The following is a 25,514-nucleotide window of genomic DNA, read 5'->3' as shown; positions in this document are numbered from 1 at the left end:
AGAAGTTCACACCTAGGTATATGTAGCAGCCGCTCTGCATATATTGGTTTTCGTTCAGTGTGTGGACGGGCAAGGCTCTACGACTCTACGACTCTGCGGCTACCGCAAACGGGCTTTTCGATCTCAATGTTACATAGCGTCGGTTTCGACGGACTGAGATACTGTCAAATGCGGAATATGTCGCGCTTGATGACTTGATTCAGGTCTTTCTTTCTCCACCTTATGGTCTTATTCTCACAATTGCCCTCTTTTATTCAAAAACTTTCACCTGCCCTACATCTGTCTACATTGGCCTTTGCTGCGTGTGTTACGGGGGCAGTCAGCAGTTTTGCCACTTTCTAGCTGGAAACATCTTATATCATATGGCACCAGTGTCAGACCTTATTAAACCCAAATCCAGCCCTGCAGTTTATGAATATAACTAGTCCGGCCGTGGCTTCGCAAAGACACTGCAGTCGCAAACCGTGGCTGTGGCTGGTATGGTGGACAAAATTCCCCATGGAGGCGCCTCACATCGGATGGAACCCTCGCCTCGGCCGTCAATGACCCGCCCGCAGCTTTATATCCAGACTTGGCAGAGCAGCTCTCTAAACTACAAGGCCTGTCGGGAATGGAACGTTTCCTGTAACCATGCGCAACCGCAGTGTGAAAACTGCTATCAGCAGCAAATTCTATGCTTTTACGTGGCCCACAACCAGAAGTCAAAGCGCAAGGCGAAGAAACGCGATGAACCTACGCCTTAGCAAACGAGCATCCGTTATGGGCAGCAAGCTTAGCCCTTGGGCACGACAGTTTGGACATGGGCTGGCTGGTCACAATGTCAAGTCTTGGTCCCAACCTGTTGCCACTAAGGCTTTTTAGCCAATAGATACAGGTAGATAGATGGCTGCGTGATACCGTTGACACTGGTCTCTCCCAATGGAGCGATATCTACCCTATTTATATGCAATCAAAACGTAAGCTGTTACATTCCACACTGGTGGGGTTTAGCATCCCCGACCCGGAATTTGAGCCTCGCCATTGAGATTTATGATCGTCTTCACTTTATCCGATGAAAAAGCTGAGGACTGCGTCACATTTCTCTTAGGGTACAAATCACGCTACGATGCCTCACACAGTACATGACCCACACCTGAAGTGATACACATAAAAAGAAATTTGGGTGCAGACCAACTCGATCAGTTTAAGTCCATCGCACCCAGTTGAGGTGTCATTGCGGCCAAAATCCTTCATCGGCTGACTCGTGATAACTCAGGACTTCCGAGTACATTACCGTCTTCCAAACATCAGCCGGGAGATCTGCCTCAAGAAAATCCCAGTCAAGTCTCTCTGCTGACACAGGTTCGTCAGTGGGGTCGTGGTACGGTGCAAGGTAGTGCGCCTCGAGAGCTTCCACCGCGGAGCACCGCTTTATCGAGTCTATCTGGAGCATTCTTTCTAACAAAATAACAGCTGGATTACGTCAGTATTGGGGCCTGGAATAGACAGAGTCAACAACATGCCCTTCCCATTAGAGTTTGGGATAATCTTTGAGAGCGGCTTCCGATCGCGCTTAGGTAGGGAGCGTATAAAGCCCAGTGTCTATCAGTCTTCAGTATCGGAGAATCACGATATCGGCGGCATATTTACGAACATTTAGGCTCTTTACATTCGCAATAACATTGTCAGGCGGGCTTCCCAACAATTGTGTAATCACACAGAACTGATCAATATGATCCTTCCCCGGAAATAGAGGTCTTCCCAGGATCATCTCGGCAAAGATGCAGCCCGCACTCCAGATATCCACTTTCTCGCTATACTTCTGCCAGGTGAGCATAATTTCTGGGGCTCGGTAGTACCGCGTAGAGACATATCCGGTCATTTGTCCTTCTTGCACACGGGCTAGACCGAAGTCACAGATCTTAAGATCGCAGTTCTCATTGATTAAGATGTTACTGGGTTTCAGGTCGCGGTGTATGACGCCGGCGGAATGAATGTATTTTAGACCGCGCTAGATTAAACACAGTTCAGCAGTGTTAAAGCGGCCGAAGTAATTTACGTACCAGTATTTGGTATACGAAGTACTGAGTGAACTGGTCTTCGATGATCTTTGTTTTTAGAAGTGTTTGAAGATCAGTCGTCATCATATCTGTCACAAGATACCTTGGAAATGTAATCAGAGACTTTCGCGTTGACAGTAAAAATGGTCCATACACATCTTCGGATGGAGAAATATAGATGTCTCTTAAGTGAATGAGCTAGAAATCTATTAGTTCGTTGGAAAAGAAATAGTGCTGTAGCAAGACCAACGTTCTCATGTCGAAGTTGTTCTAGCAGCTTGACTTCGCGATACATATGTTTTGCAATGTTATCGGAACGAAATGGACCTGCAAGCTTTTTGATGGCCACTGTCTGCTGTCCAAGCCGATCCTTTGCGGAGCTAAAGATGCCAAGTTGGGGTTTTCAGCTCCGGTCCTAGATTCAAAGCTCGTCCAGTATTTTGCTTACCATACAAGCCCCGAGACACCAACTCCAATGGGTTCCAGCAGTATGTACCTGTTCCCTAATTCTAGTATATATCATATGTATGGTGTGGTGAGTATTTAGGGCTAACCTCTTGGTTATTTCGAACACCGTGCCCATGATGGTCTGGTAGCTGAACTGAGCCACGTCGTGGCCGCCGCTTGCTGATTGGCAGATTGATTTAGACATGCCTGTTTCTGCAAGCATAACCGGGGAATGACACCCGGGCACCTGTTTAATGAAGTAATTACTCGATGCTCGTCGAGGTAGAGTGCCGGCTAACAGAGATTGTAAGCTACGACATCGAAATGTGCAGTGGTTAAGGTCAAGGATTTTCATATCGCACGAGCGGGAGCAACGTATTTTCCGCTTGTTACGTCATTGGCTGATACCACGAACACGGCGAAGTAAACGAAGTAGAGTCAAGTATATCAGCTTCAGCTCACTGGTCCGCTCATATCCTCTTGACTGCACAGATTATGGAACCGCCGATGTCGATTGGCCCGATACCTCCGACCGACCCAATCGGTATTCCGCTCCGGATGGACCCACGAACCAGTTGCATTTCGATCAGGGCAACAAATGGCGATCGCGACAATCACGCTTTTTGTGCAGCTCAATTGGGTACCCCGCTAGCCTAATACTGCGGAAGTATACGACGGTCCAGGTAAATCTAGTGGTTCTTGGGACTCTCGCTAATCCGCCTCAAAAAGTGTTTCATATCAATCCGTCCTCGTCACATATTTGTGAAGTAATCCAATATGACCAGCTCAGAGCCGTAACCCGCAGTTCCGGCTAAAGAGCCCTTTCGGATCCGCGATCGGAGGTTGGGGATGGGATTTGGCATTTCTAACAAATTACTGCAGAGCGGTTTAAACCCATACGGTGACGTCATCGAGACTGCCTGTCATTATTAGTAGCATAAGTCTTAGGATTTCTTTCCTTTACTCATTCGATGGTATGAAGCGGGGTAGCTGCAAAGGCCCCGCCTGCTTTCCTGATTCAGCAAGCCGTGAAATAATGTAGATGTTCATTGGTCGGCTGTTTCACCCGGAGATGATCGCCACTCGATTAGATGCTCTCTCCCCTCTCGAGTTACCTAGCAATGTTTCCGAGATCTGATGACATAGCATTGCGTCATCTCGAGTTGCACTCACGACCACATTCAACAATTACGTTTAACGCACAAGACGACTATAGAGATGACGTTTCAGCTGTGGTCATCTGGTTAGCGATACTAGTCACAGTGGGTGATTTATCCGCAAGCATGACTCAAGCCAAGGGTGCTGATGCGGATTTGCGCCAGAAGGGCTCTCATTTTGAGGTCGCTAGCCTTTCCTCTAAAGCCCCAGGCAACCGCGGCATCATCGCATCAAGGAGCTCCTGGGAACTTCCAAGGTTAGGACAAGGTTGATGTTCAGTAACTTTCAAGACCATGAGAGCACGCACGGTTCATACTTAAGCCAGATCAAAAAAAAAAAGAATTGTCTACTTCAGCATCTATACGATATTCGACACATTGTTTCGCAACAACATAAAATGACCGCTGTTCGCTTTCACGGTCGCGGAGATGTCCGCGTGGATGAAGTGGAAGAGCCGCTCTGTGGGAAAGATGAGGTCAAGGTAATAATTGCTAAATTATCAGATGAGAGGACCCACAATTGACTCGATTCCTGAAATATTCCGTAGATGAGACCAGCTTATGTTGGGATCTGTGGAAGTGGTATGTCCATCCAAATATTCTATTCCCACATTGAAATCTCATGCATGCTAACGTTAACAAGATATCCATGAATACATTTCAGGGCCTATTCTGGTGTCCAAGGAGGCCTATCCCGCGAATGGAAACGAAATCCCTGTGACACTAGGCCACGAATTCAGCGGTATCATAGAAGAGAGTAGGAGCGAACGTTAAGGGGTTTGGTAAGGGGCAGCGAGCAGTTGTCCGACCAACGATATATGACGGAATATGTGCTGCTTGCAAAAGCGGCAATAGACATTGCTGCGAGAATATCAGGTTTATCGGCCTTAGCGGTATGATCACATCTTTCCCAATCAACCTCCATCAAGCAAGATAGTGTTGCTGATTACTGGTACCCACCAGGATACGGCGGTGGGATGGCTCGTTTCATTGTAGCACCACTAGAGCACTTTTATGCATTGCCAGACAACGTCTCGTTGGAAGCGGGGGCACTCGTGGAACCACTAGCAGTGGCTTGGCATGCAGCCAAGTTATCTCCATTCAAGGCTAATGACACCGCACTTGTCCTGGGTGGAGGACCCATCGGGATCGGCGTGATCCAAGTTCTCAAATTGCGGGGAGCGAAAAATATCATCCTTGTGGAGCTAATGGAGAATCGCAAGAAGCTTGGGAAGGAGCTCGGTGCCACGCACATCTTTGACCCGAAGGAATGCGATATACCTGCAGAAGTTTCGAAAGTGACTAATGAGGTGGGTGCAGATGTCATTTTCGACTCTGCTGGAGTGGAGGTTGCTCTGAATGGAATTATTGGAGCTTGTCGTGTTCATGGGACGATTGTCAATATCGCCGTTTGGGAGAATAAACCGTCGCTTGCTGTCAATGATATGACATACAGCGAGATCAACTATATGGGAGCTGCACTCTATGATGAGCAGTCATTTCTCGATGTGATCAAAGCCTTGAGCTACGGTCAGTTAATTTATAGATGTTGCCACCAATCTAGTGTAGGATCTTGCTAACTGTTGATTTAAGACAACTCAACACCGATAAGATGATCACGGCAAGGATAAAGTTAGCAGAAGCGGTGGAGAAGGGCTTGCAGGAGTTGGTCAATCATCGCGATCGCCACTGCAAGATTCTCATCGATGCTCAGGCGTAATAATTCTGCGAGAGAAAATACCGTCTTCGGTGTCAACACAAGTAGATTTAGATGTAGAAGCGCTCTGGCTCGAGATAGATTGTGAAGTCTATTTACTCTTCCAATGACGGCCAAAGACTTCTCCCAACTTAATCGTATATTCATTTTACGAACTCGTGTATTTATGCATCGTCTATGTAAAAATAGTCAGGACAGTAGGATGAGAACCATCGATCACCCAACGCCGTACACAGGAATCTTCGTAAATCGCCAAAGGACCGAAAGCTCCTGCTCTCTCAGTACGAGCGGAAGGCCCCCGTATTGAGCCCATCCTATCTTCTTCTTGCAGCTGAAGCTGCGATCGAACACTCAGCTGAATGGTCTTTGTGGTGGGATCAATGCTGTGGCCATCTCTGTGATGTCAATGTGATGGTGGGGCGATGATGACCATGGTCGGGATGATGGTGATGACGGCGATGACGGTAGTCGTGATCACCATGCTTGTGGCCTCTGAATCGACTACGAACATCGTGAGGGCGGTCAACTCGAACTGGTTCTTTTTTAAGCGTAGTGGCCTATGAGAGCATCAATTTGACTTGGAAGGGCAGTCATGCGAGACAACTGTGAGTATATCATGATTTAACCGTATGGAGAGCTGAAATCTCCCAATCTTGTACATATCGTATCCAGAGCTGCTTCTAATATTTGTCGTAGCGTTGAAGAATCACGTAAATTATTTGAATGATGCATATCCTGGGTTTTCCTGCGGTCAAGGGAAGGCAACTGATAAAGCACAGTAAAGAATGCACCCCCGTCAAACCCCCCGTGCCATGGGACCCGATTGTAAGTACGAACCTGGCGGGAATAATAGGTTCTTACGTTGGAGAAATTTATTCTGGTGCGGATGGGATAGATTGCTGGAGGACAGAAGTATAAGTCGTTTGTTGGTTTTTAGGCGAGGAGGTGATGGGCGGTATCGGTTGAGGAAGCTGAGGAGAGTACGTTGGTGGGACTATTGTGGTATGTACGTGACTTGGAGTCACTTCATAATACTCGCGACATAACTAGTGTGAGACCCTATGAGACCCAGCCTGCAATCGTAACGGTACAAGTCAATAGCGAAAACGGCTTCTACCCCCCCAGACTGCATTTCTTCTCCCATGCCGCACTGCCAAGGCCTTAGCGCAGATCATTTATTGATCGGAGTACATAAAGTTGAGGGTCAGTGTGCCAAGCCCGTGTACGGTAATGTAGCTCCTCCGTAAAATTACACCTCCGCTCTAAATTTTAGATAGTCAAGCTTGGTTGTTATGGTGCTAGGTACGCGGTATTCTACGGTGGTCCTCAACTTGGTGTGGTCTGGCCATTACAAGGCCTGCGCTAGTGCCTTGGCAGTGGTGCCTGAGAGAAGAAATGCAGTCTGGGGGGGGTAGAAGCCGTTTTCGCAATCGACCTGTATCTCTGGATTGTTAGCTAGCTCCTGCGAGGGAGTCGTAATAGCCTGGGAGCACTGAGGGTCCTGGCCGCGCTTGTGGCAGTCCTAGGATTGCGTGCCCCGTCTCCAGGATCAGGCTGTTGTTTCCTGGGAGCTTCGGACGCTCTAGGAGCAGCCAAGTATTCCCCGGGAGCAAGCATGTTCAGTTATCACCCCACTACAGTTTGAATACGTTTTTGTTTGCTGTGCTCAGAAATCATTGTTCCGGCTGCGACTGTTTACGTGAAGCGTGAAGACACCAGTGAAAAGGTTTTTCTCCGAGAATATCATCTGATTGATCTGATGAATTCGGACAAAATCAATACATTTTCGCTGGGAAGAGCTACTAGATGAACCCCGTTAACTCCTGGAGGGTGTTTGTCATTATGTCAAAAATTAAACATTATTGGCTCTGTCGCCCCACCATTTATTGAAGCCCGTGCATTCCCTAGTACCCTCCCCCCACCCCCAAAGCCTAGCGGTAAGTTTCCTTTTCTATTTCACTCTGGGCTGGCAGGTTAGTGACGTAGGTTCTTGTCTGTCTATGCACAGGATTCCATGGACAGTATCGTCATTATGTCGGCTTCGCTAAGAAGTAGTCTTATAAACTACGCTTGAGTATATTCCGTCTCGTTGCAAGCTTGCCGTCTGGCGGCTTCAGTCGTAGTTGTGTTGGGAGGGATGGGTCTTTGGTGTCGCACACCGCTGGTGGGGACATCGCGAGAGTTTCTTTGGCCGGCTCCATGATTTTCGCTCAGACCCACAAGAGACGATATTTGGGACTGGGTATGCGCTACCATGGCGAGAGTATAGGCTTCCATGGTAATATGGGTCAAAGGGTTGCTATCAACAGAGTCGAGTATGGAGACGGGCATGGTGGGCTGTAGCGGTTGCGCTACTTTCGGTCACTGGAAAGGTCTACGTTGTAACACAATGCTATCAGTCTTTGCGTCTGCGAAAAGTAAGGAATGAAGACTGGCTCGACAAGACGGTATGGTAATAAATCTAGTATGCTTACCTTTGAAACAGAGAAATTAGCCTCGGCGAGGAAGTACAGTGATCTGACTTGAGGATAGGATTGGCAAAGGTGTAAAAGGGTATGCTTCTGCAAAATTGATGTATGAAGCAAGTGGATGTAAAGAAGTCAAATGGCAGAGGCCCTGAATGGAAATCTCGAGGAGTCGCACGTGACTGATTGATCGATCCACAGAGTATGTCAGTGGCGTCCTAGTCCCTGTGTTCGCTGGACGGAAAAGAGCGATTGAGTTCCTGCAAAATGTGGAGCGCCAGGAACCGCGATGACGTCGAGGGAACATACGATATCATCCGCTCACAGCCAGACGGCGCATTTTAAACCCGTACGAAGTCCAACCCGCGCCTCGACTGGATACCAGAGCCTGCGATGTTTCTCAGAGACTATAATGCGCGATAATATGGCTTTAAACAACCAGACCAAGGAAATGTCGTGTTTCGACGTGACAAAGGAGCGAGAATTCTACAGGTCGGCAAAAAGTGCAGCGCTGCTTAACTAACGTAATTCACAAGCGGGTGGCCCACACAAGCGAGTGGCCCACCCCACCTGAAATCGCTCATTCCTACCTACCTACCTAATTCAACTACCTACTATGCCACCAATTCGCACTGAATCTTCGCAAAAACCGGCCAATCAGGAGGGCAAGATCCTATTAGCCCTTGATGATATAAAAAATGGCTGTATCAAATCAATTCGCGCAGCCGCGAAGCTATACGATATCCCCCACAGAACGCTATCTCGGCGGGCGAAAGGAACACTCTCACGCGTCGATACACGCGCAAATTCGCATAAATTGACCCAATTAGAAGAGGATTCGCTTGTTCAATGGATCTTCTCTATGGATACGCGTGGAGCAGCGCCTAGGCCTGCTACCGTACGAGAAATGGCCAATATTCTGCTTGCAGCGCGTGGAATAACCCCCCCTCCGACCGTTGGTGTTAATTGGGTATCAAATTTCGTTAAACGGCGCGATGAGCTTCGAACACGCTTCTCTAGACGATATGATTATCAGCGCGCTCTTAATGAGGACCCAAAGGCTATAAAAGAGTGGTTTTGGATGGTGCAACGTACAATCGAGCATAACGGGATCCAACCAGAGGATATCTATAACTTTGATGAAACCGGCTTCGCAATGGGCCTTATATCAGCGCAGAAGGTAGTAACGCGAGCAGAATACTACGGTCGGCGATCAATCCTACAGCCAGGAAATCGTGAATGGGTTACTGCGATCGAAACGATATGCGCTGATGGCTATTCGCTACCACCGTGTATTATATTCAAAGGCCAGGTTTATATTGCTGGTTGGTTTGAATCAAATCTCCCTAGGGATTGGCGAATCGAGGTTTCGAATAACGGCTGGACTACTGATGAGATTGGCCTACGTCGGCTACAAAAGATCTTTATTCCATGTACTAATTCGCGCGTACGAGGGCGATTTCGTCTATTGATCCTCGACGGGCATGGTAGCCACCTTACGCCTCAATTCGATCAAATCTGCGCTGAAAACGATATTATACCCCTCTGTATGCCTTCGCATTCATCACATTTACTACAGCCGCTTGATGTTGGGTGTTTTGCTGTTTTAAAGCGTGTATACGGTCGATTTGTGAGCGATTTAGCCCGAACTGGCTATAATCATATCGACAAGCTTGATTTTCTAGCAGATTATCCTCGCGCACGGCTAGAAGCTTTTCAGCCGAATATTATTCAAAGCAGCTTCGCAGCTACTGGTATCGTACCAGTTAATGCCGATAGAGTGCTTTCGCAGCTTAATATTTCTCTCCGAACGCCTTCACCACCATCAAGCCGACCAAGCAGCAGATCTAGCCAATTTACACCAAAAACACCTAAGACAGCGATCCAGCTAGCAAAGCAAGCTTCTATGCTCAAAGAGCTTCTAAAACAGCGATCGCATAGCCCGCCTACACCGTCGAAAATTATGCTAGATCAAATTATCAAGGGCCACTGCATTTCGCTACATCACGCTGCGCTACTAGCAAAGGAGAATACTGATCTACGCGCAGCGAATGAAAAGAAACGTCAAAAGCGCACTCGATCGACTAGGCAGATTGCACACGAAGGGGGCTTATCGATCGAAGAGGGCCTACAGCTAGTTCAACAGCCGATTGAGCCTATAGAAGCTGATAAGGTAGTATCGCATGAACAGAGCGATACCCCTATTCAGCCGATTCAACCAGCCAGGAGGGCTCCTCCTACCTGCAGCGGATGTGGAATAACTGGCCATAGGATTAATCAATGTAAAAATCGCTAGTTTAGGATGAATTAATACGTTTGTGTTGATATATTCGCCTTCAAAACATTGTAATGGGAATACGTTAGTTGAGGAACTTGCTGACTCAGCCAGATATCTCCCACGTGGCCACGCTACGTTTCCCTTTGCCCCCTTTGACGAGTGCGGTCAAGAGAAATTCGTTCCAACACCATCGGAAGACCATGTCTTGACATCGTTGGCTCAGCTGGGGGCCATGCGGCTTGGCGCGGAGCGGGCAATCATCTCGCTGTTCGGACCCACGCACCAATACATCCTCGCCGAAGCCACGGGATCGCCAATGGGCGACGAAATACGACTAGGATGTTGCATACTGCCAATAGGGAGTGGCGTATGCATCGAGGTTGCCGAATTACCTCTTTCAGAGCCATCGGATAATCCGGCAATAGTTGGGGGAGCGCTGGTCATACCAGACGCACATACTAGCAGGTACATTAAGAAACACAGTCTGGTAAACAGGCTTCTCAAGGCGCGGTCTTGCGCTGTAGTGCCAATAGTGTCCCCTCGAGGGAGCACGATAGGATCATATGGCATATTTGAAACGCAGCCTCGACGATCCGAAATGGATCCATCATCAATAGACTTTATGAAGCACATGGCGGCGACGGTGATGGAGCACTTGGATACCGTACGGTCGAAGCACCTGAATAGTCAGGCCAAGCGGATGATTTTTGGTCTTGGCAGCTTTGTGGAAGGCAAGACCACGCTTCGTGGTTCCTGGCTGGAGTCAGAGGAGCAGGAGGCTGCCGCCGGGTGGACGAGGGAGCCGGTTGAGGGACAGTTGAACCAAAACGAGCAGGATTTCCAGGAAACACAGACTCAAACGCGGCAGTTTTCTCATCGCCCAAGGGAACATGTAGCGTTTTCCAAAGAGGAATCGAACAAGCGCCACAAAGTGAAGACATCATATCGATCCTCGGCTTCCGGCGACAAACTGCCTGACGACACCACTCCGGCTGAGTTGCAGCGGGTATGCTCCCGGGCGGCTAACTTGATTCGTGAGTCTATCGAAGTGGAGGGAGTCGTTTTCCTAGACGCGAGGATTGAGTCTTTTGGAGGTCTCGTCGGGTACGAAGCTAGGGGGGAGGAGGACAAGGTCGAGCAGTGAAGACAGCACCAACTCGGGCAGCGGAGACAGTGCGTTTTTGCCCACACTCAGTTCGTCCCCTCCGAATCCCGAGGACAATACCACTACCTGCCGCCCTCTGGGCTATTCCACCACTCAGACTTCCACCGTAAATGCCTGCGACCGTCGTGCAACATCACATGACTATGCAGTGCGAGAGATTGTGCTCAAGGCAATGATGAACCGCTACCCGCAAGGGAAAATCTTCAACTATACGCAGGACGGCTTGTTATCCGACGATATCAGCACCAGTGCCAGGACACAAGGGACAGAGGGTAGCGGTAAAAGGCCACGGCGATGCCACAAGCAAGATGCAGATGACTTGAGTAAGGCACTCGGAGGTGCGCGTAGTGTCATTTTCCTTCCTCTTTGGGACACGCACAAGTCGAGATGGCTCTCTGGGGTCCTTGTGTGGACGAATACTCCCAAACGCGTTTTTACGACTGAGAATGAACTCGCCTATCTCCGAGCATTTGGCAACAGTGTCATGGCAGAGGTACATAGGCTGGACGTGGAAATGGCAGAAAAGGCAAACACGAACCTCATCACCAGCATATCGCATGAGCTGCGAAGTCCGCTGCACGGCATTCTTGGAACCGCAGACATTTTGTGTGACACTGCTATGAACGCGCTGCAACAGGGCATGGTCCATACCATCGAGTCCTGCGGCCGAACATTACTCGACACCATCAACCATTTGCTCGACTTTACTTATATTGACAAGTTCAAGCAAGACCCTAAGCTGAAGAAGAAGCACCGGCGCAAGACCATCCGCGAAGCCTCAGCTCAGGAGCAGGTGAAACTCGAACGTACTTCGCCAAGCAACATTAAGGACTCATTCGAGGATGTCCAGCTCGACTCTGTACTCGAGGAAGTCGTGGAGAGTGTTTTTGCCGACCACAGCTTCTATCATCGCCCTCGCACCCAGCATCGACATGGTAATGCAGATACTTCGCAAGCTATACATCAGCCAAAGCAAGTGACAATCGTCTTTGACATCCAGGAGGCCACTGAGTGGAAATTCTTTACCCAGGCCGGGTGCTGGCGCCGCATTTTGATGAACGTTTTTAGCAATGCACTGAAATACACCACGCAAGGCTACATCTACCTGCGGCTGACAGCAACTGAATCACCTTGTGCGGCAAGGAAGGATTCCGACGGGTCACCGGAACCTAACGACCGATATCTCGTCACTCTCACTGTCAAAGATACCGGGCAGGGCATCAGCGCAAAGTTCCTACGAAATGGGCTGTTCACTCCGTTTTCGCAAGAAGATACACTCTCGCCTGGTAGCGGACTCGGACTGAGCATTGTGCAAAAAGCACTTCGCTCGCTTGACGGCTCGATCGATGTCAGTTCCGAGAAAGATCGCGGTACCGAAGTATCCATTCAGGTGCCGCTCAAACTTGCCTCGCTGCCAGACAAATCAGACGGGTCATCTTCGAACGCGGCATACAGCCTCATACGGAAAGAAGGTGAAGGGAAAACCATCGGCTTACTGGGATTCGGCTCTTCCGCCTCTTCTGATCGGGATGCCACGCTGTACAACGCGTTGAAGCGCGTGTGCGAGGACTGGTTCCATCTTACCGTCAAAACAGTCTCTTTGCATGGCGACCGCACTCCCTGCAACTTTTACCTCATGGTCCACACTGATCTGGATGGATCAGATGCCGAAGGAAACCAGCAGTTCAACCTCCTCGATCTAAAGGGCATATCACCGCTCATTGTCATATGTCAGTCTCCGGAGACTGCGCATAACATGTTCGTGCGCACAATGACCTCAAAGCGCGACCGGGACTCCATTGTTGAGTTCATCAGCCAGCCCTGCGGGCCGCGCAAGCTCGCGAAAACACTGGAACTGTGTATTCGCCAACTCCATGGCGAAGGTGCCCACCGTGAAGAAGGGACCCGCTGGGTTGAAGTGCCGGAATCCTCGCATCTGCCGCTGGACATTGACACAAGAGACGCGCCGAGGGACAGAATGAAGATTAGCAAACGGCCTACCACGGATACATTTGGAAGCCAGGATAACGGAGAGTTTGGCAGCTCCGTTGCAAGCCCACCCTTGGAACATCATCCCATGCCGGACGGGGGAGCACTCCGGAGCATCACCGACCATGCGCATTACTCGTCGAGGATAACCCGGTGAATCTGAAGATCCTCAAGACCTACGTGACAAAGGAAGGCTGGAGTTGTGAGACCGCGACCAACGGACTCGAAGCCGTCGAGCGGTTCCGCGAGAACCCCAGCAAGTTCGTCCTGGTCGTCATAGGTCGGCTTAGCTCTCCACCCTCAATCTCAACCAAGCTAACAAACAATTCAGACATCTCAATGCCGATAATGGACGGCTTCAAAGCCAGCCGCACGATCCGCGACTTCGAGCGAACGCACTTTGACAAGAAATTCTCCTTAAAGCCACCATGGTCCCCGACAACAATCACCGCGTTAACCGGATTGGACAGTGCGGCTGCGCAGCAGGAAGCATTTGCCTCTGGGATCGACACCTTTCTCACCAAGCCGATCAAGCGGCAGGATATTCGCGTTCTGCTAGAGCGGTGTAAACCATGACAGAGTGCATTATGCTTTGGGAAAAAAGGAAGGAAACGTTAAATTCTTAATACAAGTTCTGAACCCTAATTAGTTCTCGAACTCCGGTTATTTAGTTCTGGGACTTCAGATCTAGAGTTCCAGAACTAAGACCCTATGATAAGCTTGGGCTTCGGGTGTCTTTTGACCCGCGCTCCCCCCGCCCAGCTGGGACTATTATGATGCAATCCTTGGGATCAAAGTAAAGTATAGCGCAACATTATATACGAAGATAGGGGATATTACGAAGGAGGATTTTAGGACAGCATAGAGGAAGCAAGATACAAAAACAACACGACCAGTACGGTCTTCGTCTAACACTTGGTCGAAGTTGCAAGAAATTTAACGGTCATCAGAAGCCCCTGTACTACACAGACAATGATCATGGTCCAGGCAAGGTTCAGCCATGAGTGCAGGCTTCGCGATGATTTGTCACCAATAATCAGCCATGAAGAGCGGGGAATACCCTCATTCAAGACCTCAACAATGATGCCGATGTATGTGTATACGTCAGTTGTGGCTACCTCGCTAGAGCTCAACTTGGCGACCCATAGCTTACTCAGGGTGCTGTAAATGGCGGGAGGGGCAAAAGGCAAGTAGGTTTAAGATTGCGGATCCAATAAAGCTATGAAAACTGCGGTCAGCATCCATCCAAACTTCACTCCTGACATACTAACGTCTCTCGACTCCAGAACGCACGTGTTATAGATAAAAGCTCCTCCCTTTCGCCTGTCCTCTCGCAAGATTGACGAGCAGCTTCATCTTGAACCGTTGTAGATGTTGCGCTGGTCCCCATATTATTTTTTTTCCTCCTCGTTAGTGAGCTATACTGCGCGCAAAAATGAAAAGAGGATGGAGAGTTTCCAGGCGGTGCGTTCCCAAGCCTTTACCGAGGCGCCAAAGTGAATGCGGGGTCCAAGAAGCGTGCATTGCAACTGCATCAGATCCCTTTACCTGCGCCGAATTTCAGATTTTACAGATATTTTGATTTTTTGTCTCAAGTCAGGACGTAATGAGGCTTCATACGATGATATCGACACGTATTTGAGTCAAAGGGTCGTCATGCCACAAACCCCAAGGGGAAGTTGGGACCAAGGTAGAAACCACCAATGGAGTCCCAACTTGACTCTCATTCAGCGCTTCTTTCGCCGCCTTTCTGTAATATGTCTAAACACCCTGTTGCGCATGGACCTTTTTGCTGTGGCAGAATCATGGCAGAAACCAGCGACCGGTAAAGAAGGGTGATGAGACTCTTCGATTCCCTCAAACCCGTTCGTAATCAGTAAATCTGTGCCTATCTGCGAGAATATTTGGAATTTGACATAAAGTCGAAATCGCGACATCCATCAGTATTTTGAGTCAGAATGATCCGAAACCGCGTTGATCTAAAACTAGTGCGTACAGCAAAAAAAAAGCACAATGCTTCTTATGGGACAGGGCAGGGTTGCTTCTCCAAAGTGGAGCAAGGAGTAGCGTGGCACCAATCATGTCGTGCTAGTTGTGATGCCCAACGTGATTCCAGAGTCGTTCTGAGAAACCTATATAGCCTAGTCACATATTATAGCAAAATACAAGTTTAGAGGACAAGAAGAACGGGAAGCCAGATTCTTCCACTGAAAAAATGAACACGCGCCCTGTATCTCGAATACGAATGCCTAGGCAAATGTCCACCCCGTACTGCAGAGCTGTATTGATGCCATTCTTTCTCCAGATTCAATCTTCGTCGGTCCCATTTTTGTCGAAGAGATTTCCCCCAGATTCCTGTTTGTCGATACATCTCCCAAATTGACATACTCGCTCGACGAGGAAAGTAGTGATGAAGAAGAAAGGGTTGGCTCTTACTTGAGTCTGGGTATATACCTTACGGGCCTATAAGGGAAAGTGAAGAGTCATGATAAAAGGTCGATGCAATAAGTGACGCTCCTTCATACTCAACATGTCACGTAGCAGTCGGAAAGCGTGTAACTACCGAGTGAGATTTTTGCGAAGAGAGACGTGATTCCTCGAGCATTTTTCATCCATTTAAGCCAGAGGGAGCATAAGGTAGGGATTGAAAAGAGGTAACTTCGCCAGAGTTTAAAGAGGGATTACCATTCGAAGACTGAAAAATCCCCCCCAGGTCCACTTATCAGAATGCCATTTCGACCCAGAATTGCAACCGTGTTGAATTTCCAGTCCTGATTAAGTTCCTTATACAGTACAGGAAGATGTTTTGAAACAAGCATAAAAAAAACCTTTGTTCTTGTCTTTGAGTCTCTGGGTTAACCTCTGGGCTGGTTTAGAGATATAGTCCTGTTTTTTGAACATGTTTTGACTTCTTTGAGAGCCAAGACTATTTCCAGGGTTGTTACGTTACATGTACCTTAGAATGAAAACGGAATTCCTTCCCTAACCACAGTCCATTGGGTTTTGTTCCATGGATCCTGAGGCCAAGAAACACACACAGTAGATAATGCTGACACATAAAATCTGAAGCTCCCTTTAAATGGCATGCTCTTAGATATATTCAATGTTTCCTATTTCTTAATCTCTGACAACACTCTGCTGTTACTTCCCAAGATATATCGTTCTTTTGCTTCCTGGAGTGTCTCCCACTGCTATTCTATTATGAACGACCAAGCCAATCACGTATCCAGCTACTGGATGAACAAATTGCACGCACATGTCGCTCGTGTGAACACGAATCACAACGAGGGCCGAGCAGAGAAGGGAAGAAATGGAGAGATGCTTTCTGGACAAAAGCCACAAGGCACCTTTCGCGTTCGAGACAACGACATGAAGAGAATTAAGAAGCGTCATGACGCAAAGCGCGACCGCAAGGTCCGATTCGAAGGGGTTCCGGAAAATGGATCTGTCGACGGCTCTTTACCCTGTCAGTCTGATGATTTTCATTCTTCGGCTAACCGGTAAGTCACTACGTCTCAGAATATTGTGATGCTCTGTCTTTATTGTCCCATATAAAATCTAACCAGTGTCTCTACAGTAGCGTGAGCAAAGCAACAAAGTAAGTACTCGTGGCCAGCCTCAGCTCATATTCCGTGAAACTTCTTGGATTCCGCAGTCAAGAGTCTTCAAGGTAGAAAGACGCTATTGGTTGGCTCGAAAGTTTGGATAGCAAATCCAACATGGGTTGTCCGGAAACCCTTGCTGGTGATGTGAGGATTCTAGCTCGACAGATTGGAACCCTAAAAAGGGAGATGGAGAAGATGAAGCAAATGCTGGAGAATATGCAGTGAACTCTACTCGGGAAATCAAAAGGTCATACTTTTTTTCAAGTAATCTTAGTCGATGCATAGAAATTTTGATCGTTGACCAAAGTTTCCGAAACTTATGCAACGCTTTTTGAACAAGTATTTTGATGGCGTTGCTGGGCTCCCTTGCCGTCAGGATTACCAGCCTCTGAGAGATGCAACAGCCTGGCAGGTATCGATGCACACGCGATTTCAATGGCAGTGGAAGACTGAATACGTATACATACTTTAAATTCCAGTACGCCAGCTGTTGAGAAAAGAATAGATCAGCTTAGTTTATATGTAGCGAAGGCGCTCCAGTCGCTTATTTTAGCTTACCCTGGCTTTCAGTCCCTGGGTGCAGTCCCTGGGTTTGTCTTAAAAAGCATTTTGGGTCCTTCGATAATCGATAATTATTCAATATCGAGAGGATTGTGAGGTGATTTAACGAATGCTGAGTGACTATGGAGACCATGAATGCTGGGCGCGACGATATAATCTTCCGACCACGGAGTCGGCGTCGACATCTCTTCATCGGTGGGTGGTACCTCGGTCGGTTTATGGGTGTGGGCACACGAAGTACCCTGGTCATCCCTGTGCTGACAAGTGAAAAAAAGGTTTGAGCGGCATGAGGCGTTGCAGTGGCTGCGACTTGCGGCGGGAAATATGTCGGCTAGGCTGAGGGAAAGCATTTTTTTTCTCACGGAGGCGAGAGCAAAAATTTTGCTGGCGAAGATTTCTGCGGGCGGGCAATCGATCTGCCAAGGCGAGTCTTCCATGGAACGACTCTACATATTGGCTGCGTGAAAACCGTTTCACATCGTTGAGCAATGTTGAGACCAATGATTTGCAAATTGATTGGCTATTGTGCGAGCGAATCTTGGCAGACTTCTGAAGCCACGAGAAACTAAACTGCCAAGGCGAGTAGCCCGTGGCATGCCACTTCGGTCTAGACCTCATACCAACTGCGTTGAAGGCCGTTTGACCCAGGTGAATCAACGTTGATGAGAGGATTGATTTGTCACGCATCGCATCATGCCAACCACGGCTCCAGGTGGATCCAGCCACTCCGCCCGCTCTCCACTCCAAACTCTTGAAATTTCTTATTTCAACGTTGAATCAACCGCCTCAACACCCAGCAAAATTAGGGTCGCCCGGTGCGAATTTGAAGTCAAAATCTCTGGGTCCGGCAAAATGTACGCAAGTGGTCGCTGCCGGAAGCCCTACTTAGAATGGCATAAAAGACGCTCTTTTCTCGTCGAGAAGAAAAGCAGGACTTTCCTCCTCACACTCCCGAGCCACTCGGGTGTTCTTCGCAGGATAAGATCTGCGTTACCAAAAATTCTTCGCGGGAAAGGCCCCGCGTAATCAAGTTTGCCTCGCAGGGGGACGCTGCGTTACCAATTGAACTCCGCAGGAGGGTGCTGTGTCAGCAAGTTCTCCCTCACAGCCAATGAGCCCTGCGTTTATAAATGCGCTCCCTCACAGCCAATGAGCCCTGTGTTGTATAAATGCGCTCCCTCGCAGCCAATGAGCCCTGCGTTGTATAAATGTGCTCCCTCACAGCCAATGAGCCCTGTGTTGTATAAATGTGCTCCGCAGGGACATCTGCGATATCAAGAGCCTCCGCAGGGGGACGCTGCGACACCAAGTTCTCCCTCACAGCCTTGAGCCCTGTGATTGTATAATCTTGAGCTTCCATGCAGCCTTGAGCCCTGCGTTATCAAATTTGCGCTTGTTAGGCCACCCGTGGCGCCGCGGTCCTCGTCCTGATCCTCTGGCGATTGCAGGCACCTCTTCGTGGTGTCAGAGACTAGTATTCGAGGGAGTTACTCGAAGAAGCCAAGACCTGCTTCAAAGACCCAATAGAAATCAAGAATCCCCCCCAAGGAAGCTTTGTGTATGCGCACTTCAAGATTCAATGTAGACTCCATCATGCGTGGCCATTATTAGCGCAGTGTGTTTTGTAGCCTTCTATTATGCTCTGATTTTCGATAATACGCATTTTCTTACACGTAGCGTGAAGTAGAGCATTGAGTCAACGCGGCCGGTTGGAATCACGGCGTATGATAGCGGGGTGGCCAGTCTGGGTGGCGGCTGAAATCCAAGTAGTCTCCATTGGTGTCAATGCTTTTCTCTTCTGGCTAGCGGTCAGGATTTGTCTGGATGTAGGGAGATACGGAGTTTCGACGGTGAGTGGGTAGTGTGTCGGTGTGTGATGGTGTTGGCGTGTTGATGGCGTTGGCGTGTTGATGGTGAGAATTGGAGGTGAGTGAAGGTTGAGAATTGGTGATGATGGTGATGGGGACCGAACCAGTGAATCGTGAATCCATGTTGATGTGCAGTGCGGGTGACTCCCGGGCGGTGAAGTGGTGGCCAACGGTAAACACTCATCGCCGTCAGAGTGGGGATCTTTGTTCCTTCACGAATGCAAAAGTTGATAAACAGTGCGAAATGATGGTTTTTTACATACTAGATTCGATTTGGTAGTATGTACATACTCCGGTCGCTCTTCTGTAAGACGTTCTCTCGGCTCGAGCTTCTTTGCATGCTCTTTCGCGATATTTTGTATTTGAGGTAGTGCCGCCGCATGCTGAATTGAAACCGATAATATATATATACCCAGGCCAGCGCTAACATATATATTACCAGCAACAAAGCGGCAAAGAGCCAGTAGGGCACCAGCAATAGAAAGCCTAATTCTTCCGAAAATATTTCAAATATCATTTTGTGTCGGCCTCATCAAATGAAAGTCAAGTGTGCAGCTCAAAACACTGATCTTGCTGGATGTGTGCCCGAAAGAACGGCGCGTATGATTATTTGGAAAATGGTGGCTATAATCAAGCAAAATTCGCGCGTCAGCGCCTCTCCTTTCGTGGTCTAATGGAATTTCCTGCATTGGCTTTCAAATAACGGCTCGGGTTCGATTCCTGCAGGATACATCCAGATGACCTTTCATCAGAAAGACGGATCAAAACCCGCTTGATTTTTCCCTGTCATTTCGCATTTTCTATGGTTGATTTTTGCCTCTCGGCCACTTCCTTATTACAATGAAACCACTTTTCATAGTCACTTGAGCATGCCGACCCCAGGCGACGAGGCAGAGCACTGCCGTGTCGCAGCGTATCGCTTCGGGTACATGTGATATGCCCACCCACACTGATAGAAACATGACGGCTACCTTTGAAGTCAACAAATGCGTCTTATCCACGAGTTATCACAAACCCACCTGGCGTCTTTTGAGTCATAATTGAACAGTTGTAACCGTCGCGGCGATCGACTGGCCATACTCTATGAGGCTGCTTCTGCTGATGAGTTCATGGCGTTCGGTCATGACATCGAGGAGGGAGCATTCGATTGGCCCGCGGCCACATTGGGAGAAAATAGCCATCTTCATATCAGCGATTTGACCATATGGTCGGTTGGCTGCCCAAATTCTTCGCTGATGACGAGAGCGTACTTGCCAGCTTCGTTTATGAAGTAGGCCATGGTGGCAGCTTTGAATCGCTGCCTGCATTGGGTCAGGGTTAAAGCAATTTGCCGCTGGATATACCTAATCTAGCACCAACTATCAGCAGCTGGTGCAAAATAGTCTTTCGCAACTTACCTTGCTCGCGGCCTAGATGAGGTCCCCAACCAGCTATAATGAACTTTCTCGATCGGACTCGTCAGAACGGCTGAACTAGGGCTGTCTTTCACTGCCCCTCTATGTTAACATGAATTCTGGTGACCGAAGGTGGCATAGACCTGCCGTAATGCTGCCTGGCATCAGTATATGCAAACCACGGACTAGGTAGCTGGCTCAGCTTGATCACACGTGGAGGGCCTGGGACCACTTTATACCACGGGGAATGGATGTAGCCATACCTGCCCATGCACGGCTCTGGGCAAATCTGCAACCATGTCAGGGCAAAGTACCACTGGACAAGAGATTCATGGTATTTTTTTTGAGAAAAACTTCGACCTGACCTGAAAATGACTGCTCTCGCGGCGAGGGATCTATGATAGATCTAAGCCACAGCCTATCTTATCGCTTGCTCAGCTGACATCAGGGTTGAAATAACTGGCCTTCAGACTTTCGCCAATAGCTCGTTTCAATCTTCTGATTGATGCTCTTCGGAAAAATAGTTGTCTTTTCTAGGGTCGTCGATTCTCGGCTTCTCTTCGTCGCGGATGCTCCGGCGGTTCGCTCGGTCAACAGTGAGGCTGGCTCATGGCTACCGACAAGCCTTCGGATCGGACGTAGGCAGGAGGTTCATAGCCGTCAGGATATTGCGAGTTACTAATACATAGGCTGTCAACCTTTGGCCGGACCGGGTGAGGCCGAAGAGACGAAATGAAAACACTTTGGACTGTTACCGTATGGCTAACCAGAGGACATCAAGCCTTTCTGAATTGGGTCCGCTCAATGCGTCAGGCCTAGTGGCCGTGTCAACCACGTCTTCAGAGACAAAAAGGCGCAAGCGTAGTCAGATCCAGTGGCTTGGCCTATCAGGTTGTTGCAGCTGGTTTAGTTTCGATCACGAGGGGGGAACATAGCTCGGTCAGGTCGAGTGTAAAATTGGAGCTCGCCCTATGACGAAAAAGAATCATCAGCAATTTTTCTGAAGAAAGAAGAGCCACGAGCGGATAGCGATCATTTTGAGATTGAAAATGCAGTACCACCGGGCGTTGGGAATGGGCAGGGGCAAAGCACTAGCGTGACTTACAAGACAATGAGCGCCTCGCGATAGAAAGTTCGCCATCCTATGAAGGGGCCGTCAGCACATAATATCTGCTCGTAATTTTGCCGTAGTTTTTGAACTTACATTGTCGCTTATTGCTGTCCACTGCATTCTGAAAAGGCCAAGGGGGCTGTATAAAGGATGACATCTATATATCATCAATCATCAGTAGGCAGTTCATGAAGGCAACTTGTAACTCACTGTGCTCGCATCTTGGGCCATTCGGGATCCTGAAAGGTTCGCTCAATGGATTCTAAGAGAGATAGCGGAGGTGGGGTTAATATTGAGCATCCTCCGCGTTAGCATGATTTCAAATGACTGGGCAGCTACACCCACTGTTCGAAGACTTGATTATTGAGAAAGGTTAGGCTATTGCGATGTAAGAGTTCAGCTCATTTCATTGCATGATTTGGAGGTCAATACATAGCAAAGAGTAGCCGCAGAGACGAACTACGTTCGATGTTCTTTGACCTGGGGTGACAAAGGAATGCTTGTGAACGACTGTTCTGCGGGCGACGGATCGGGTATTTATAGCATTGCAGGCAGTCTTTTCTGCCTATTTCGATGCGATGATCATTGTGAATTGTGAGGGCTCAAACAAAAACTATTCTTCAATAATGACTGGCTCAACATTTCATCACTGGTTCAAAGCAGCTCTCAGAGGCATTGCATTTTGCGCCTGGTGATCCGGAACATGAAAAACATTTTCTGGCTGTTCGCATCGTGTAAACAGTCGTGAGGATGCCACAGAAATGAATTGATGACAGTTATCCGCATTCACCACCGTCAGTCCGCCCTTTAATGCGACGGGTGAGGCGACGAGGTCATGCCAGTTCTTTTCACTCACCAGTGATGAGCCCGTTACTCCACGCAACGAACACCTCAAAAGACAGGCAAACACCATGCCATATTGCGACCCTAGATTCCTACCAACCAAACCGCGGGATTCTTCATTGCCTAACTCGTGAATCGGAGAATATCCATTACGCCTACACATTACCAAGCAGATGCAAGCTATGGTGCGGCCCACACCTTGCGTAAGAGTTCCTTGTATAGTTAGTGAGTCTCTAGAACGATGTTGTTTTCGCAGAACAATTCTTCCTGCTATCGACCTCGTCTTTGCGTATAGCAATACTTACATCGATCTCCTGGCAACTAAGTGGACACGGGAAGGTGGTCACTACTGCAAGTAAGAATGAGCCAATTAGTGCCATTAACAGCCCACATGCTCATAAGTCTTCTTTGAAATGATTGGTTAATATTTGGCCTTGGCTCCCAGGAGCCTATGTGTCGTAAATAGTGATGCGATCATTGAATACCACTAATAGAGCAGAGAAACAATCAGCCAATCGGTGCGATGAATTATCCACAAGTGCCACAAAGCCTCAGTAGAAATGATTGGTCCAAATTTGGCTATGAGCTCCTGGGACCCTGAGCCTACCATTACTCCTATCATAATTGGATAGCCCGTCAGCAATACCAACATCGAATTTCCGGGAACTAAATGGATATGTGAAACTGGGTACCACTGCAAGGAGATGCGAGCTGACCACAGCCATGAATGCCTACAGACGCACAAGGCCTAAGTGAAATAATGGCTAATATCTCACCCTGACTCCCGGGAGCCTGTGGTCGTCGGTATCAATGCTATCGTTGGATGCTATGGATACTAATGATATATGTCAAAAAATAATGGGCCAATCGGTGCTGTAAATGACTCGAATGCACTAACGCCTTCAGTCTGCCACGTGGAGAAGACTGTTCGGATGAGCAATTTTGTTGTGAAATGAGGCCGATGCAGATCAGGAACCAAGCCGAACCATCGGGATTAATCCCTAGTTATCTATACGAACTACCAAGTTGATTGTAAATCAACTTGTTCTTCTCGTTATATATATATCATCATGTTTCTCTCTAGATAATATATTTCATACCTCTGGACTACAACGAATTTGACTCAATAGAACAAATAATAAGCCGAATCTAAGCTGTGTCACTTTTCCCATCATATAAGCTTGGCAGGTCCACAAGGACAACCAATATTTTACAGATGAGCTGAGTCAATATGCAGATTTATCCGACTCTGGATGAAGTGCAGAAAGATAGTCAAGCTCGGGCTTCACATAGCCCCCTTGCTTACTTGGAGTCAGTGGCTTGGCCCATCAGGCTGGTGAACCTGGCTTAGTTTCAAGGACGATGGGGGAATATAGCTCGGTCATATCGAGTGCATTATTGAAATTTGTCCTATGACGAGCAATAAACATCAGCGATATTTTCTGAAGAACATGGAGCCACAAACAAATAGCCTTCGTACTGAAATTCAAAATGCGGTACCGCGCGTAGGGAATAGGCAGTGGCAACGCATGGGGCAGCTTAAAAGACATGAGCTGGCTCATGGTAAAACAATCGGCTTCCTATACAGAGAGTCGTCAGCACAGGCTAAATACTCTCGAAACTGCCATAGTGATCGGAACTCACTTTTCCAGCTACTGCTGCGCGTGCCATTCTAGTTTAGTCAAGTCGGCTTGGTAGGGGATGATTTCGATCTATGATAAACCATGAGTAGGTAGCTTATTGAGGCCCTTCATAACTCAACGCCTTCGCAACCTGAGTTTATTATAGACCATTGCAGGTCCGTTGATTGAATTCCCAGAGGAACAACCGAGACGGAACTGTTATTAAACATCTTCTACATGAGCATGGTCTCAAATGATTGGGCAACTAAACTTACCTGCCGTTTATAACTTTCAGTGTCGAGCATAGACAGACTAGGAGCGATACAAAAGGTCAGTTCGATCATAAGTGCGTGGCAGTTCAGGGTCGGGTCAGCCAGTAGTGGAGAAGACTAGCTGGCGAAGTCGAGAGGCGTTCGATATTATTTACCCCGTAACGGCAAGGGAATACTTGAGAACGACTACTCTGCTGGCGAGGAATCGGGTATTGATAGCATTACAGCCAGTCCTTACTCTTGCGTCGATGTAACGGGCGTTGCGAATTGTGAGGGTCTTAATACCGCTGACACTCAGATTGCAGCTGGTTCGACATTTGCCCGTTGATCTGACGCAGAATTCGGAGGCATCGCTACTTTTTCTTGATTATTCAGTGTGTCAAAACGATTCCTCACTGTTGGCACCATTTAAACACTCCCGATGATCCACAGAGAAGCGCCGACGTCACGTTTCAACAGTCATCAACATGGATCTGTAGTTTATCGCTACAGGAGATGGCACATTAGCAGTCACCTTATTCAACCCTCTTCAATGATCGTGAACACTTATCTCGCTGATAAAATGTTGAACATTGTTACGTCGTCGTCGTCGTCTTTTTTGGGCGGTTCCGCGCGAGATGTGGGAGGGTCCCATTTTATTACCATCCGAGGATCATGTTCTAGATAGCATTTTGCCGCATGGCGTACGCTTGTTGCAACGGACTTTACGGCGGCGACAGGTGACACAGCTCCGTGAGCTTTCCGAGGGTGGACGCGGGGCAGTGGCGAAGACAGGCAGTGCGGTCGGAAAATTATCTCTGGAGGGGGATACATGCACCCCCTACGGAGAAGTTGAATGTCTAGCAAAAGTCCACTAAACCGTAAGATATTTGCCATAAGAGTCGCCTCAGGCGGAATTGGGATGCCTTAGGCGTGATGCCTTACGCCTAAGGCATCTGAGTATGCCGCCTAAGGTGACTGCTATATTATTTTCTTGTTTAC

General features: G+C 48.3%; 7 protein-coding genes across 7 annotated transcripts; 4 read left to right on the top strand and 3 right to left on the bottom strand.

The window, feature by feature from the left end:
• Nucleotides 1-630: 630 nt before the first annotated feature.
• On the top strand, nt 631-861 carry N7481_001559 (uncharacterized protein; the record flags this gene model as incomplete). Its single annotated transcript, XM_057260778.1, has 1 exon — nt 631-861. The coding sequence occupies one exon, from the start codon at nt 631-633 to the stop codon at nt 859-861; it is 231 nt and encodes a 76-aa protein (XP_057128610.1).
• Nucleotides 862-1,591: 730 nt separating this feature from the next.
• N7481_001558 (Mitogen-activated protein kinase HOG1) lies at nt 1,592-2,691 on the bottom strand (the record flags this gene model as incomplete). Its single annotated transcript, XM_057260777.1, has 5 exons — nt 1,592-1,990; nt 2,043-2,237; nt 2,290-2,419; nt 2,488-2,535; nt 2,594-2,691. The coding sequence occupies 5 exons, from the start codon at nt 2,689-2,691 to the stop codon at nt 1,592-1,594; spliced, it is 870 nt and encodes a 289-aa protein (XP_057128609.1).
• A 1,350-nt stretch (nt 2,692-4,041) lies between these two features.
• N7481_001557 (alcohol dehydrogenase) lies at nt 4,042-5,363 on the top strand (the record flags this gene model as incomplete). The annotated part of the gene is made up of 5 exons (XM_057260776.1): nt 4,042-4,125; nt 4,192-4,225; nt 4,287-4,400; nt 4,607-5,177; nt 5,237-5,363. The coding sequence occupies 5 exons, from the start codon at nt 4,042-4,044 to the stop codon at nt 5,361-5,363; spliced, it is 930 nt and encodes a 309-aa protein (XP_057128608.1).
• Nucleotides 5,364-7,424: 2,061 nt separating this feature from the next.
• On the bottom strand, nt 7,425-7,691 carry N7481_001556 (uncharacterized protein; the record flags this gene model as incomplete). Its single annotated transcript, XM_057260775.1, has 1 exon — nt 7,425-7,691. One exon carries the CDS (start codon nt 7,689-7,691, stop codon nt 7,425-7,427), a length of 267 nt encoding a protein of 88 aa, XP_057128607.1.
• Nucleotides 7,692-10,701: 3,010 nt separating this feature from the next.
• On the top strand, nt 10,702-13,833 carry N7481_001555 (hybrid sensor histidine kinase/response regulator; the record flags this gene model as incomplete). The annotated part of the gene is made up of 3 exons (XM_057260774.1): nt 10,702-11,207; nt 11,269-13,302; nt 13,362-13,833. The coding sequence occupies 3 exons, from the start codon at nt 10,702-10,704 to the stop codon at nt 13,831-13,833; spliced, it is 3,012 nt and encodes a 1,003-aa protein (XP_057128606.1).
• Nucleotides 13,834-14,165: 332 nt separating this feature from the next.
• Nucleotides 14,166-14,647, bottom strand: N7481_001554 (uncharacterized protein; the record flags this gene model as incomplete). Its single annotated transcript, XM_057260773.1, has 2 exons — nt 14,166-14,418; nt 14,529-14,647. 2 exons carry the CDS (start codon nt 14,645-14,647, stop codon nt 14,166-14,168), a joined length of 372 nt encoding a protein of 123 aa, XP_057128605.1.
• A 1,847-nt stretch (nt 14,648-16,494) lies between these two features.
• On the top strand, nt 16,495-16,859 carry N7481_001553 (uncharacterized protein; the record flags this gene model as incomplete). The annotated part of the gene is made up of 2 exons (XM_057260772.1): nt 16,495-16,757; nt 16,835-16,859. 2 exons carry the CDS (start codon nt 16,495-16,497, stop codon nt 16,857-16,859), a joined length of 288 nt encoding a protein of 95 aa, XP_057128604.1.
• Between the last annotated feature and the right edge of the window lie 8,655 nt (nt 16,860-25,514).

Source organism: Penicillium waksmanii (assembly GCF_028829765.1).
Source record: "Penicillium waksmanii strain IBT 27052 chromosome Unknown utg000001l:1.0-4852451.0:1.0-4856178.0, whole genome shotgun sequence".
Taxonomy (NCBI): domain Eukaryota; kingdom Fungi; phylum Ascomycota; class Eurotiomycetes; order Eurotiales; family Aspergillaceae; genus Penicillium; species Penicillium waksmanii.
Note: the sequence above shows the minus strand (reverse complement) of the source record. Positions and strands in the feature narration are given on the sequence as shown.